General features: G+C 44.9%; 2 protein-coding genes across 5 annotated transcripts; one reads left to right on the forward strand and one right to left on the reverse strand.

The window, feature by feature from the left end:
* The first annotated feature begins 607 nt into the window (after positions 1–607).
* On the forward strand, positions 608–9,186 carry tbc1d10c (TBC1 domain family, member 10C). 3 transcript variants are annotated; one of them, XM_021561248.2, is made up of 10 exons: positions 608–881; positions 2,071–2,222; positions 2,822–2,921; positions 3,019–3,126; positions 3,265–3,371; positions 3,525–3,639; positions 3,747–3,809; positions 3,979–4,168; positions 4,352–4,509; positions 6,241–9,186. In XM_021561248.2, exons 2-10 carry the CDS (start codon positions 2,077–2,079, stop codon positions 9,064–9,066), a joined length of 3,813 nt encoding a protein of 1,270 aa, XP_021416923.2. In that variant the 5' UTR covers positions 608–881; positions 2,071–2,076; the 3' UTR covers positions 9,067–9,186. The 3 variants fall into 3 exon arrangements, with proteins under 3 accessions (XP_021416923.2, XP_021416922.2, XP_021416924.2); XM_021561247.2 differs by having other exon boundaries at positions 609–881; positions 3,744–3,809; XM_021561249.2 differs by lacking the exons at positions 608–881; positions 2,822–2,921; positions 3,019–3,126 and having other exon boundaries at positions 2,103–2,222; positions 3,744–3,809.
* rad9a (RAD9 checkpoint clamp component A) lies at positions 9,184–15,356 on the reverse strand. 2 transcript variants are annotated; one of them, XM_021561250.2, is made up of 13 exons: positions 15,236–15,356; positions 14,589–14,687; positions 13,645–13,715; positions 13,415–13,488; positions 13,280–13,328; positions 12,849–12,963; positions 12,628–12,727; positions 10,805–10,911; positions 10,539–10,645; positions 10,350–10,414; positions 10,154–10,258; positions 9,829–10,060; positions 9,184–9,729 (listed from the first exon to the last, which is right to left on the reverse strand). In XM_021561250.2, exons 2-13 carry the CDS (start codon positions 14,620–14,622, stop codon positions 9,607–9,609), a joined length of 1,182 nt encoding a protein of 393 aa, XP_021416925.2. In that variant the 5' UTR covers positions 14,623–14,687; positions 15,236–15,356; the 3' UTR covers positions 9,184–9,606. The 2 variants fall into 2 exon arrangements, with proteins under 2 accessions (XP_021416925.2, XP_036798862.1); XM_036942967.1 differs by lacking the exon at positions 15,236–15,356 and adding an exon at positions 15,187–15,205.
* Between the last annotated feature and the right edge of the window lie 837 nt (positions 15,357–16,193).

The raw sequence follows: 16,193 nt of genomic DNA on the forward strand, positions 1-16,193 counted from the left end.
AATTGCAAGACAATTTGCTGTAAAACTGCAACATTTTCTCTGCACCCCATGACAAAATGTGTAGAAGTAACCATACAAAAAGTGTGGTGTGCAGATTGTTCCCCAATGCTGGAAGTGTGGCCTGAGTGAAAAAGTTTGGGAACCCCTGGTTTAGCAGGTTGAGTAGGGAATAATGGCATATTCAGGGACATGAGGGTAGGAGGTCGAAACCCATTGAAGGTACATTTGTTTTTGTTTTATGTGAAACCACACTTTCTGCACTGTTGTTCAAATAATTCGTTGTATTTAGTATAGTATAGAGGCGTCTGTTTAAGCACCCTAAATCATGCAATAGATATCGTTTTTGAAAAAGAGTAAACTTGAAGGCAAAAAAATGGAGAATGATGTAAGATGCAAATCTGGTATTCCAACTGATTATAGGCTACTAAAGCCAACGATTTACCGCTGCGCCACGGGGGTTTGAAGAAAACAACGGATGAAAAATGTTCATCTAATAATCACATGCGTCTATGTATTGCTGACCAGCAGATGTCACTCAGATGTCACTCATGTGCATTCTGTCGCTCCCAGAGGAACATAGAGAACTGGTGGGAAACAGCAGCATAGGCCTGGGTAGACCTTGTCGCCATTTTAAATGTGGCAAAGGTTCACTTACTTCATTTCTTATTCCTTACACAACATCACCCTCCTATAAAATGCTATTACACCGTAATTCGCACACGCGCATTATTGTAACGACTTCCTATGTGTGTGTGATAGAAAGAGCACGTGACAGTATTAATAGCGGAAGTTTCTCGCGTCCTCTCCAATCTCGTTCTAACCAAACACTTCTCTCCAGCAAGCATCCCATCCAGTGATCAAAGAGGAGAGAGAACTCAAAGGTATTTGATTTTTACATCGTTTTACATCATTACTACTTTATAACTACCAGGTGTGGTTACAGTCACGGTTGATGGCATGACAGGGAGTAGATAGGGTATCACTTCTGCTTCAAATTAAACAACTTCATCTGCTGATGCTGTGGCTATATTCTGTAGCACCACACTATGTATGTACAGTTGAATTCGGTAGTTTACATACACTTAGGTTGGAGTCATTTAAACTCGTTTTTCAACCACTTCACAAATGTCTTGTTAATAACAAACTACAGTTTGGCAAGTCAGTTAGGACATCCACTTTGTGGATGGCACAAATAAGTTTTCCAACAATTGTTTGTAGACAGATTATTTCACTTATTATTCACTGTATCACAATTCCAATGGGTCAAAAGTTTACATACACTAAATTGACTGTGCCTTTAAACAGCTTGGAAATTCCAGAAAATTATGTCATGGCTTTAGAAGCTTCTGATAGGCTAATTGACATCATTTGAGTCAATTGGAGGTGTACCCGTGGATGTATTTCAAGGCCTACCTTCAAACTCAGTGCCTCTTTGCTTGACATCATGGAAAAATCAAAAGAAATAAGCCAAGACCTCAGAATTTTTTTTTGTAGACCTCCACAAGCCTGGTTCATCCTTGGGAGCAATTTCCAAATGCCCGAAGATACCAAGTTCATCTGTACAAACAATAGTATGCAAGTATAAACACCATGGGACCACGCAGCCGTCATACCGCTCAGGAAGGAGACGCGTTCTGTCTCCTAGAGATGAACGTACTTTGGTGCGAAAAGTGCAAATCATCAAATCTGGGAACGTGATGGAAGAAATAAAAGCTGACATAAATCATTCTCTCTACTATTATTCTGACATTTCACATTCTTAAAATAAAGTGGGGATCCTAACTGACCAAAGACGGGGCATTTTTATGAGGATTAAATAACAAGAATTGTGAAAAACTGAGTTTAAATGTATTTGGCTAAGGTTTATGTAAAGTTCCGACTTCAACTATATGTATGTATGTAGCCTAGATTGTAAAAGGTTTTAAGCATCCTAATTTCTAATATACAGGATGAGTATTCTGTGTCACACTTGTACTTGCTTTCATTCTGAACACCAACAGTACAGACATACACACACGTGTGCACTATATTGTAACTGAGACCATTGTCTCTCCTCTCTTTGTTCTGTAGGGTAAGATGCTGAGTGCGTCCACCCCGACCCAGACGCCCCCCAGCGGAGAGGACAGTTCTGGTTCTGACAGGGGGTCAGAGGTCAGTGTTGGAGCTCCAGCCACAGAGACAGACCGCTTCGGCTTCATCCTGGGGAATGGATCCACTACTGGGTCAGTACTACACAGACCTTCTGGCTCAGCAGCACTGAAAACCTTTTTTTTTTACCACTCTCTCTCTCTTCTCTCTCTATTGATTAGTTACGATAAGAGAAACAAACAGAGAGAATGCATTTCTGGTGAATAAAATCCACTAAAGACATCCTATAGCTTGCAACTGAATGCAACAAAAACACAGTTATGGCAGGAAAGATGACCGTTCAGCATCAGACAGAATTGTTTTTCAATAGATGCAAGTACAAATGGGTCTTGACCCAGGTAGAATCAGAACACCAATATAACAATCACCTCCTACACACTCTCACTCACTCTGTCGTTGAACATCCTGACCCGTTGCCATGGAGACAGTCGCACCGCCACCTTGTGGTTTTCCTGTTTCCTGTGGGTGTTTATGGTGTTTTCGTTCTCTGTGACAAGAACTGAAGGTGCAGTTGACTCATCTCAGGAAATGTGCAGATCATTTTGTCCACAGAAACAGAATAGAGCGAGCCATAGTGAGGAGTTTACCTACCCGAGAAATATACTGCCTTGGAAATGTTATGACAGTTTTGTTTAAAGTGTTCACCATATTCTGCTGATGATATGTTGGTTAGGAGTGAAGGCCCGTCCCCTGAGCTCGTTAGACAGAGAGAGGCCAAGTGGATCAACATCATAAGCCAATGGGATCGTGTCTTACTAAAAAATTCCAGGAAGGTGTGTACTCTGCCTTTTAAATGTAACCTTTTCTGGAACACCAGACCCAGGTGTTTACTCTGGCATGACCGTTACACACCCTCCACCCGTCTCTCAGGTCAAAGAGCAGTGTCAGAAAGGCATCCCAGCATCCCTCAGGGCTAAATGTTGGCCACTGCTGTGTGGCGCCACAGACAGAATGCGCCACAACAAGGACCTCTATCAGGTTAGAGAGCAACCACCTCTACAGATGGAACCAACAATTAGAACCTTACTGTTCCATTTGCATGATATACTTACTGTAAATCTACAAATATAGCAGAGTAAAACCTAGTAATCAGGTAAATCTCTCCCCCTCTATCAGACTCTGGACTCCAGACCCGCACTACAGAGCTGGGTGGACATTATAGAGAGAGACTTAGACCGCCAGTTCCCCTTCCATGAGATGTTCCTCTCCAGAGACGGCCATGGGTAACAGAGCCTCATAATACTACATGTTCAATGATGACATACTAAACACATCTTTCCCCATCCCTCCTTCTTGTAGTTTTGTATAAATATTATCTAGAGTGTTACCCTGTCAATGTTTGATGCATCAGAGTGTTGTGCTGTTTGTGTGGGCAGACAGCGTGGTCTGTTCCGGGTGCTGAAGGCCTTCACTCAGCTGAAGCCTGAGGAGGGCTACTGCCAGGCCCAGGGACCTGTAGCAGCTGTACTGCTGATGAACATGCCTACTGAGGTACTGTTACAATCACCATGTTATCACCAGTGATCCTTCATCATCACATTGAAAAAACTGGACCTTCCATCTCTCTTAATACCTTTTGCTTTCCCCTCCTATAGCAGGCATTCTGGTGTCTGGTGCAGATCAGTGAACAGTACCTCCCTGGCTACTACAGTCCCCTTCTGGTAAGATGATTGCTCTACACACAGTTACTTTACTACACATGATCAATTTGTGATACAGCGTGCTCAACAGTGTAACGTGCATATATTTTTCATCAGTAAAGGGTTTGGATGTTGTAACATAGCTGAATAGCAGCTCTCCGGACACTTGTCCCTCTAATGTTGTCGTTAGGAGGGGGTTCTCTTTGACGCAGCCATGCTGACCAGGGTGCTGAAGAGGACGTGTCCCGCGGCTCACAAGCACCTGCAGAGACACGGCGTGGAGCCTCTGATGTTCGCCACCGATTGGTTGATGTGCCTGTTCACACGCCACCTACCCTTTAACACCCTGCTCAGGGTCTGGGACCTGTTCTTCTGCTACGGTCTGTACCTGAATAAGGGACTTTGTTAATCCATCATCTATGGTCATATTTATGCATTCTATCAAATCTACCTATTCTTATTTCTTGGCCCTTCCATCCACACAAGATTGAAAGAATCTCTCTAAGAGGAGATTTGATTCCTCTGTTTCCCTCCTTGTGTTGTTTTTATCCCCCCTCCATCAGGAGTGCGTGTGTTGTTCCAGGTGGCGGTGGTGTTGGTGCGCAGGGCTCTGGGCCGGGTGGAGCAGAGGGAGGCGTGCGAGGGCCAGATGGAGACTCTGGAGAGGCTGAGGGGTGTGAGGGAGCAGGTGCAGCAGGAGGACGATACCTTCATTGCAGAGGTCAGACACCTGGCCTCAGGACCGATACGCATGTACACAAGTTATACTTGAACTATCTTACCATGTATATAAATACACACACCTGTGCGATAGCAGATAAATCCCCACTTTTACCACCTCCCCCCGTATCTCCCTTTCACCCCCACCTACAGTGGGGAGAACAAGTATTTGATACACTGCCGATTTTGCAGGTTTTCCTACTTACAAAGCATGTAGAGGTCTGTCATTTTTTATCATAGGTACACTTCAGCTGTGAGAGACGGAATCTAAAACAAAAATCCAGAAAATCACATTGTATGATTTTTAAGTAATTAATTAGCATTTTATTGCATGACATAAGTATTTGATCACCTACCAACCAGTAAGAATTCCAGCCCTCACAGACCTTAGTTTTTCTTTAAGAAGCCCTCCTGTTCTCCACTCATTACCTGTTTGAACTCATTACCTGTATAAAAGACACCTGTCCACACACTCAATCGAACAGACTCCAACCTCTCCACAATGGCCAAGACCAGAGAGCTGTGTAAGGACATCAGGGATAAAATTGTAGACCTGCACAAGGCTGGGATGGGCTACAGGACAATAAGCAAGCAGCTTGGTGAGAAGGCAACAACTCTTGGCGCAATTATTAAGTTCAAGATGACGGTCAATCACCCTCGGTCTGGGGCTCCATGCAAGATCTCACCTCGTGGGGCATCAATGATCATGAGGAAGGTGAGGGATCAGCCCAGAACTCCACGGCAGGACCTGGTCAATGACCGGAAGAGAGCTGGGACCACAGTCTCAGAGAAAATCATTAGTAACACCCTACGCCGTCATGGATTAAAATCCTGCAGCGCACGCAAGGTCCCCCTGCTTAAGCCAGCGCATGTCCAGGCCTGTCTGAAGTTTGCCAATGACCATCTGGATGATCCAGAGGAGGAATGGGAGAAGGTCATGTGGTCTGATGAGACAAAAATAAAGCTTTTTGGTCTAAACTCCACTCGCCGTGTTTGGAGGATGAAGAAGGATGAGTACAACCCCAAGAACACCATCCCAACCGTGAAGCATGGAGGTGGAAACATCATTCTTTGGGGATGCTTTTCTGCAAAGGGGACAGGACGACTGCACCGTATTGAGGGGAGGATGGATGGGGCCATGTATCGTGAGATCTTGGCCAACAACCTCCTTCCCTCAGTAAGAGCATTGAAGATGGGTCGTGGCTGGGTCTTCCAGCATGACAACGACCCGAAACACACAGCCAGGGCAACTAAAGAGTGGCTCCGTAAGAAGCATCTCAAGGTCCTGGAGTGGCCTAGCCAGTCTCCAGACCTGAACCCAATAGAAAATCTTTGGAGGGAGCTGAAACTCCATATTGCCCAGCAACAGCCCCGAAACCTGAAGGATCTGGAGAAGGTCTGTATGGAGGAGTTGGCCAAAATCCCTGCTGCAGTGTGTGCAAACCTGGTCAACAACTACAGGAAACATATGATCTCTGTAATTGCAAACAAAGGTTTCTGTACCAAATATTAAGTTCTGCTTTTCTGATGTATCAAATACTTATGTCATGCAATAAAATGCTAATTAATTACTTAAAAATCATACAATGTGCTTTTCTGGATTTCTGTTTTAGATTCCGTCTCACACAGTTGAAGTGTACCTGTGATAAAAATGACAGACTTCTACAGGCTTTATAAGTAGGAAACACTGCCGATTTTGCAGGTTATCAAATACTTGTTCTCCCCACTGTAGGTGTGTTCTGTCCCCCTGTCGAGTAAGGATCTGGAGAGGCAGACGGAGAGAGAGCTGGAGGAGTGGAGAATGGAACGGCCCGCCTCCACCTTTGATCCCCGGGGTCGTTGCCACGGATATCGGATGGCGTGGACGAGGGTTCGAGAGAGGGAGGAGGAGAGGAACAGGAAGGAGAGGGAGAAAGGGAACCTGTCCCTCCCTCTGATTCGCTCGCCCTCCCTCCTCTCTCTCTCTCCCTCGCTCCTCCGCAAGAAGTGGATAAGAGGGAGTAGGACAGACATTGGGGAGTGGGAGGGAGAAGGCAGAGAGGTGAGGAAGGTTTCACAGGAGGAGAGAAGCGAGGGAGGGAATCTGAGAAGAAGAAGTGAGATGGATGGTAGTCCAGTGAAGGCTCCGGGTGTTCCATGTCCAGCTACAGAGGACAGGGCCCCAGTGGAAACGAGAGAACCGTTAGAACACAAAGAACCCTTAGAACAGGAGGACAGAAGACAGAAAACCCAGCTGACCCCAGAACCTTCCCAGCAGCGTCAGCTCACCTCGGACCACAGCGTCACTTCACAGGGCCAGGGAGAGGAGCATGGGGGTCTCAGCCAGACACCGGTCTCTGAGCAGCACAGCGACAGCCAGACACAGGAAACTGACCACAGTAAAGACACCATGCAAACACAGGAAGTACTGAACAAACAGTCAACAGCGAGTGCAAATTTCATCACAGTGCATATAGTGACAGAGACAAAGGGTGAGGCAGAGAAAAGCAAGGAGACAGAGACATGTGCAGGAGCAATGACAGAGGAAACTGCTCCACACACAGACCTGAAGACATACACAGAAGAGGAAACTGCTCCAGACACAGAACTGAAGACATACATAGAAGAGGAAACTGCTCCAGACACAGAACTGAAGACATACACAGAGGAGGAAACTGCTCCAGACACAGAACTGAAGACACACCCAGAGGAGGAAACTGCTCCAGACACAGAACTGAAGACATACACAGAGGAGGAAACTGCTCCAGACACAGATCTGAAGACATACCCAGAGGAGGAAACTGCTCCAGACACAGAACTGAAGACATACACAGAGGAGGAAACTGCTCCAGACACAGAACTGAAGACATACATTGAAGCAAAGACAGAGGAGGAAAGAGTGACAGAGACCTACACAGATGTAGAGATTCAGATAAGAGCAGAAGCCAAGACAGAGGGGGAAATGGAGGTACAGAAAGGACTACACACAGATAAAAGTGTAGAGACCGAGACGGACATGGGGTCAAAAGAGACAGCGACTCAAACAGATGTGAATACAGACTCGGAGACAGACACACAACAAGAGGCAGATGTTAACTTGGAGGCAGAAACAGACACAGGCTCACTGACCGAGAGAGACAAAGGCACTGGCACAGAGACACACACCGACAAGGAGATACAGGCTCGTACAGAGATCCAGTCACACAAAGGGACGGAGACACACACAGATGAAAAATCTGAGGCAGAGAGAGAAACGGCGTTAGAGGCACATACAGAACCAGAGACGCAGGAAGAAAATGAGTCAGCGATGCACATAGAGGCAGACACAAGAGTAGAGGCAGAGTTGGGGTCACAGATTGAGGCAGAAACACAGACGGACAAAGAATCAGAGATACGGGTAGCTGTATACATAGGGATTGAGACGCGCACGGAGAAAGCCACTGACACAAACACAGGGACAGAGACGACCATGGAGTCTCCACATGACATTCAGAGACGCACAGAGACAGAGGTACAGTACACAGAGCCCTCTAGCACAATAGCAGCCAATCAGAGCCAGGTTTCTCCAGAGTTGACATCCACTACTGAGCCTGTGGAGGAGAGGAACTCATCAGAACAGAAGCTTCCTGAAAAACCCCAGAGTCCAGTCACCATCCGTCCAGATCAGGAGACCCAGAAAGTCAGGGAGAGTGAAGGAGAGAAAGAAAAGAAAGCCTCAACTGACATCCTTCCACCATTACATCAGGGGGAATCACTGACAGGTGACTTCCCTCACATACCTGACAACCCAAAGTCACAAAGTCAGAGTGAGTCTCCCCCTCCTGCAGACTCAAAGGCTGACTCTGGCAACTCGGTGTCCACACAAATTGATGTCTCGTCCCAAAGGACTACGCCCTGTGATGGACCGTGGGCAACCCCTTCCGGAGACTTCCGGCTCTGCAAATCCTCCAGCTCCCGGAGGCTCACCCGCAGGCTCTCTGAGGATCTCTTCACTAAACCCAACCAATCACAACCCACCTTCACACAATCCAATCAATCAAATATAGGCTTCATTCAGTCCAATCAACCACAACCCACATCTCCCATTCAGGTACCAAAGTGCCCAGAATCATCCAAACGGGTGACAGGGAGCAACCCGGACACTGTCCCACCTCAGACTGGGCCGACCGACACCCCCAGGCTATTTGGTCTCTTCCGCAGGCTCAAAGGGGAGCAACCAAGGCAGGACAAGGAGAAAGGGGAGCACAAAGTCCCCATTCCCCAAATCCTGATCCAGGACTTCAGTGATGGGACGGGTGAGGGGAGCACGGTCAGGGGGGAGGAAGAGGAGAACCTGAGCTCCAGAGAGAGGAGGAGGAGACGGAGGGAGCAGGAGAGGAGGGAGAAAGAGGAGGAGAAGTTACAGAAGAAGAGGGAGAAGGAGTTAGAGAAAGAGAGAAAGAGGGAGAGGAGGAAGCCTCAGACGAGGGGGAAGAGTTTTCAGGTGCTACACAGCAGTGTTCCCCTCCCTGGAAACAGTGGCTCACAGACATTTGGTTCCAAAAGAAACTCAACTCCATCTATGGAGACATACTTTTAACAAGCAAGGAAAGAAATCGACATTCTAAAAGTTTTTACAAAAATTACCCATAAAACATCTCATCCAAGTGTAGACTTGAATTTAAAAAAATAAATAAAACCATTTATATTTTCAAACTCAGGGGAGAAAAAAAGTGTTTTTTTATTCTAGAGCTTGTGTACATTGATCATTGACATGCAGGAAGTACTTGTCCATTTCCTCATAATTCCAGAGTCCCCCAGTGTGATGATATGGTCCAATAAAAAGTCTGAATGTCCCATCACTGTCCCTCAGAGGACCTACTGAGTGCAGACTTTCTTCTCAAGGCTGCAACGGTAATTAGAACTAGAAAGGTCTGGATTTGTTCAAATCCATATTCTAAAAAATTATCCCAAGGGTAAGACTCCACATCTAACGTGATTAGTCTTCAGATTAGATGCAAACCTTTTTTCATCTTTTTAAATATCTCTTCGCAGGGATTCTATAAGTGGGTTTCTCCAAAACACACACACACACACACACACACACAAACACACGTGGCTTCAACTCCACCACCCCAGGTCACGGCAATGATGCTTGGGTGTCGTCCTCGCTGTCACTGGCCAGCACTTCCTGGCTCTTGATCGTCTGATTGGTCAGTTGAGAATCAGAGGGACAGACTGACCCGAAAAAGAGCGAGCGGAACTGAGCGGGAATAAAGAAAGAGAGGGGGAGAGGGGTTAGTTTTACATTGATCCCAGGAGTTGTGTAAGTAACAGCAAGCCCTTTGACAACAAAGCTCACCTTTTTATTTGGAGGTCTTTCAGTGTCCTCGGTATCTTCCTCCTCCTCTTCCTCTCCTCTCTCTAGCCTGCGCATGGCTACAGATGGCGGAGTTGTAAGTGTGTGATTGGGCGAGGGGGACCGGGGCGCAAGGGCATCGGAGGGACCCGCTAATTCACTGGTCTCCATGGCGATGAGATAAGAGTCAATGTCGTCAGTCATAAAGTCGTCAGGAGGTGGCGGCGAGCGAGCTCTGGGGAGAACGGAGAGGATTCTGGGTAAAGAACAGGGTCCTGTACAAAGAGGCATGACTGTTCTGAATGTTTGACAGTTAATGTTCAATTACCGTTTTGTGTTGTTGTTATGGTTACAGAGGTTGGAGTCATCAGACAGAGTGGCAAGCACGAAGTTCACCTCCAGAACACTGTCTGTTACACTTAACACCACAGGACTGACAAAAACAGACATGAATGCTACACGGGAAACAATATATACTTATACCTTCATATTGGTATGTGTGAGTGGTGAATATGTATCCTTACCTGCCTGACTCATCAAAATACATTGAGACTGGGAGTCCTGTGGATTCTGCAAACACCAGCAAGCCCTGAAAGACAACGCAACGCTTCATTAAGTGGCCTGCTATGATGCCTTCAAATCACTTATGACATACCACGTCAGATTATAACAACAGTAATAACCTATTTGTCAAGTAACAGAACCCTACATACCCTCAGCTCCTTTAGACAGAATGTGATGCTGGTCTGAGCTCCGACAGCAAAGTGGTCAAACTCATCAGAACTCAAACACAGTTCAGTCAGCATGGCTTTGGATTGCTCTACGAGAGAGAGAGAGAGAGAGCAAAAAGGAGAAGGGGGATTAAAGATATTACTATCATTTTGCTATACAGGGTTATTGACTTGTTGAAAAATAGCTAATAAACACTACACCGCCAACACTTCAATAGTATAGAAAAACAAAACGGGTTTCTCCTCACCTGCCTCGTCATCTACATGGTTCCTGAACCACACTCGTTCTCCACTTACTGACACACTCACCTCTTCCAGAGAGGGAGGGAAGTGCAGCACCGTGTCAACCAGCAACCTGGAGGAAAGAAAGAAGGAAAAATCAAAGTGATGCATAGGAGGTACAGTGCCTTGCGAAAGTATTCAGCCCCCTTGAACTTTGCGACCTTTTGCCACATTTCAGGCTTCAAACATAAAGATATAAAACTGTATTTTTTTGTGAAGAATCAACAACAAGTGGGACACAATCATGAAGTGGAACGACATTTATTGGATATTTCAAACTTTTTTAACAAATCAAAAACTGAAAAATTGGGCGTGCAAAATTATTCAGCCCCTTTACTTTCAGTGCAGCAAACTCTCTCCAGAAGTTCAGTGAGGATCTCTGAATGATCAAATGTTGACCTAAATGACTAATGATGATAAATACAATCCACCTGTGTGTAATCAAGTCTCCGTATAAATGCACCTGCACTGTGATAGTCTCAGAGGTCCGTTAAAAGCGCAGAGAGCATCATGAAGAACAAGGAACACACCAGGCAGGTCTGAGATACTGTTGTGAAGAAGTTTAAAGCCGGATTTGGATACAAAAAGATTTCCCAAGCTTTAAACATCCCAAGGAGCACTGTGCAAGCGATAATATTGAAATGGAAGGAGTATCAGACCACTGCAAATCTACCAAGACCTGGCCGTCCCTCTAAACTTTCAGCTCATACAAGGAGAAGACTGATCAGAGATGCAGCCAAGAGGCCCATGATCACTCTGGATGAACTGCAGAGATCTACAGCTGAGGTGGGAGACTCTGTCCATAGGACAACAATCAGTCGTATATTGCACAAATCTGGCCTTTATGGAAGAGTGGCAAGAAGAAAGCCATTTCTTAAAGATATCCATAAAAAGTGTTGTTTAAAATTTGCCACAAGCCACCTGGGAGACACACCAAACATGTGGAAGAAGGTGCTCTGGTCAGATGAAACCAAAATTGAACTTTTTGGCAACAATGCAAAACGTTATATTTGGCGTAAAAGCAACACAGCTGAACACACCATCCCCACTGTCAAACATGGTGGTGGCAGCATCATGGTTTGGGCCTGCTTTTCTTCAGCAGGGACAGGGAAGATGGTTAAAATTGATGGGAAGATGGATGGAGCCAAATACCGGACCATTCTGGAAGAAAACCTGATGGACTCTGCAAAAGACCTGAGACTGGGACGGAGATTTGTCTTCCAACAAGACAATGATCCAAAACATAAAGCAAAATCTACAATGGAATGGTTCAAAAATAAACATATCCAGGTGTTAGAATGGCCAAGTCAAAGTCCAGACCTGAATCCATTCGAGAATCTGTGGAAAGAACTGAAAACTGCTGTTCACAAATGCTCTCCATCCAACCTCACTGAGCTCGAGCTGTTTTGCAAGGAGGAATGGGAAAACATTTCAGTCTCTCGATGTGCAAAACTGATAGAGACATACCCCAAGCAACTTACAGCTGTAATCGCAGCAAAAGGTGGCGCTACAAAGTATTAACTTAAGGGGGCTGAATAATTTTGCACGCCCAATTTTTCAGTTTTTGATTTGTTAAAAAAGTTTGAAATATCCAATAAATGTCGTTCCACTTCATGAGTGTGTCCCACTTGTTGTTGATTCTTCACAAAAAAATACAGTTTTATATCTTTATGTTTGAAGCCTGAAATGTGGCAAAAGGTCGCAAAGTTCAAGGGGGCCGAATACTTTCGCAAGGCACTGTAAGATGACAGGAGAGGAACACTGAAAGAGAGAGAGAGAATGTGCTGACCTGGGCTGGGCTCGAAGCATGTTGGCACAGCTCTCTTTATCAAACACGGCCTGCAGACTCTCACTGTCCTGGAATGACAGGTTGTGTGTCTTCAGCAGACCTACAGAACGCAAACACACACACTTAATATGCCTTGATTAGGGTGTGAGGAGGTTTAAAGTGGTTACAACTCCAGATAAAACTGTTCTGTGGTTATTTTATGGCACTTTAACGGTATGTACCATGTTTGCAGTGCAGGGTGAAGGTGAGACGACTCTTCTCTCCATCCAGTTCAATGTGACACTTCTCTACTGTCTTCTCCAGAGACGACAGGGACCTGAACACGGCCTGCACACACTGAGAGAGAGAGGCAGAGAGGGACGAGAATAAGTAGACATTACAGATATAACAGAAGAGTATTAAACTGTAGATAACAGAAATGTGTCAAATAGGGTTGGCTCAATTCAAATTGAAGGCAGTCAATTCAGGAAGTGGTTAGAATGAAAACTGAAGATTAAAATTAAATCATTTTTTATAAATAGCTTATACTTTTCAGTTTATTGTGAAAGTAATTAAAAATAAATGCATTTTTTTTATGATTGAATGAACTGGATTGACTGCCTTCAATTTAAATTGCGCCCAACCCTGGGGTCAAAGCAATGTGTCTCTGTACCTTGATAGCCATCTTGCAGCGAAAAGCATGTCCTAAGGGAATGGTGTACCTGTAAAAGAATGGAAGCAGCCATAGGTAGTGTACCCTTTCTTTCTTTCGCATTCTCTCACACACACACACACACACGCCCCATACCTGCTGAAGAAGAGTGGGGAGAAAAGGAAGCACGCGTAGGCTGAGCGGGATGAGTTCACTGAACGCAGAGCCAGCTGTGAGACAGGAAATAGTAACTTGACAACTGCAGCCCAATCCCTGGGCCTCAATGATGTCTTGGCAACAATATTATAGAATTTAGTGAGAATGAGTGTCAATGTATTTTGGTATGCATATTAAAGTGTGCTTGTGTGTGTATCATGGTAACTCACCCCATCCTCCTGTGGCTCCAGGTACAACTCATCACCTATCCTGGACAGAGAGTGGATGGCCTTGGCCAGCACTGTAAAACACAGACACACAAATCATCCCAATTTCATTCAATAAAAAGGCATGTAGCTAGCTAGCTACAGTACCAGTCAAAAGTTTGGACACACCTACTCATTCAAGGGTTTTTCTTCATTTTTACTATTTTCTACATTGTAAACTAATAGTGAAGACATTAGCCAGTGATTTATTTAGAATTCAAGGTACACTTAACCAGCATGGCTACCACAGCATCCTGCAGCGAAACGCCATCCCATCTGGTTTGCGCTTACTGGGACTATCATTTGTTTTTCAACAGGACAATGACCAAAAACACACCTCCAGGCTTGTGTATGGGCTATTTGACCAAGAAGGAGAGTGATGGAGTGCTGCATCAGATGACCTGGCCTCCACAATCACCCGACCCCAACCCAATTTAGATGGTTTGGGATAAGTTGGACTGCAGAGTGAAGCAAAAGCAGCCAAGAAGTCCTCAGCATTCATCCCCCTCCTCTCCCCTGTAACTGTTCCCCAGGTTGTTGCTGCAAATGAGAACGTGTTCTCAGTCAACTTACCTGGTAAAATAACGACTAAATACATATGTGGGAACTCCTTCAAGACTGTTGGAAAAGCATTCCAGGTGAAGCTGGTTGCGAGAATGCCAATGAGTGTGCAAAGCTGTCATCAAGGCAAAGGGTGGCTACTTTGAAGAATCTAAAATATATTTTGATTTGTTTAACAATGTTTTGGTTATTACATGATTCCATATGTGTTATTTCATAGTTTCGATGCCTTCACTATTTTTCTACAATGTCCAAAACCCTGGAATGAGTAGGTGTGTACAAACGTTTGACTGTTATTGTAGGTGGTGGTATAAAATGTCTTCTTCAATGTCTGATGGGATAAGTACCTTTCACGTTGCCCCCTGTCACAACACAGTCCATGTCAGGGAGATGACGGTACTTGTTTGAGTTACAATGCAGGTGTACAGATCACACTTTCATAGCGCCTGGACAATAAGGGCGTGTCAGTCAGAGACATATAGCTACAGTTACAATGGTTTTCCTGGCTACTCATCCCTCACAGAAAGCTGACAAATATCAACGTGACTCTCTGTTTGATAGCAAATGATCAGTGAGCAAAAGTTGCTCCAGTCACTTTTGAAATGGGTAGCACTTGTCAACATGATTGCAGAAGGAAGCTAGCCAGCTACAAATTTCATTCCAAAGGAGTAACGTTATATTACTGGCAAATTAGCAAAGTGATTTACTGACCAAAGATTGCTAGCGACATTATAACACCAGTTCACAATGTAGCTAGCTAAGGGTACTTGCTGTCTGGAAAGCTTGTTAGCTAACCAGCTAACAGGACCAGCTAACGTTAGCTAGTTGAGTAAAGTGAAATCTGTTTAGCTAGCCAGCATTTTAGTCAGAAACTATCATTCCTGCTCGATTGGCTATATTCAGAAGGCTTGTGCATTATATTGGCCATTAATACTATTCACTAACCTCCATAGCTAGCTATAAATATACACAGCAAAGTGTTGTAAATACTCACTTTATTTACTTCAAAGACGCCATAACGCGCGTCTTTTTGACCGACCAATGAGAGAAACGAATGGGCGTGTTCTTGGTGATTCAGCGCCTGCTCATGTCGTGATCTGTCTGGATCTTCAGACAGCTTCCAAACAATGCTGAGTATCAAGTCTAATCGGTCAATCCTTCATTAGAGAAACTGGTTCTATCAATTCACACACTCCACAGCTTTCAACTGTAGGTTGTAACTATACTAAACAAAAATATAAACGCAAAAAATGTCAATGATTTTTACTGAATTACAGTTCATATAATGAAATCAATCAACTGAAAAAAGGTATTAGTCCCTAATTATGGATTTCACATGACTGGGCAGGGGCGCAGCCATGGGTGGGCCTGGGAGGGCATAGGCCCACCCACTCACGAGCCTTCCCAGCAATTCAGAAGAGGTTTTTCCCCACTTAAGGGCTTTATTACAGACAGAAATACCTCTCAGTTTCATCAGCTGTCTGGGTGGCTGGTCTCAGACGATCCCGCAGGTGAGGAAGCCAGATTTGGTGGTCCTGGGCTGGCATGGTTACACGTGGTCTGTGGTTGTGAGTCCGTTTGGGTGTGCTGCCATATTCTCTAAAATGACGTTGGAGGCGGCTTATGGTAGAGAAATTAACATAAAATTATCTGGCAACACCTCTGGGTGACATTCCTGCATTCAGAATACCAATTGTACGCTCCTTCAAAACTTGAGACATCTGTGGCATTGTGTTGTGTAACAAAACTACACATTTTAGAGTGGCCTTTCGTTATACCCAGCACAAGGTGCACCTGTGCAATGATCATGCTCTTTAACCAGCTTCTTGATATGCCACACCTATCAGGTGGATGGATTATCTTGGCAAAGGAGAAATGCTCACTAACAGGGATGTAAAAACATTTCTGCCCAAAAACCTGAGAGAAATACTATTTTTTTTGTGTATGGAACA

This window comes from Oncorhynchus mykiss, chromosome 14 (assembly GCF_013265735.2).
Source record: "Oncorhynchus mykiss isolate Arlee chromosome 14, USDA_OmykA_1.1, whole genome shotgun sequence".
NCBI lineage: Eukaryota > Metazoa > Chordata > Actinopteri > Salmoniformes > Salmonidae > Oncorhynchus > Oncorhynchus mykiss.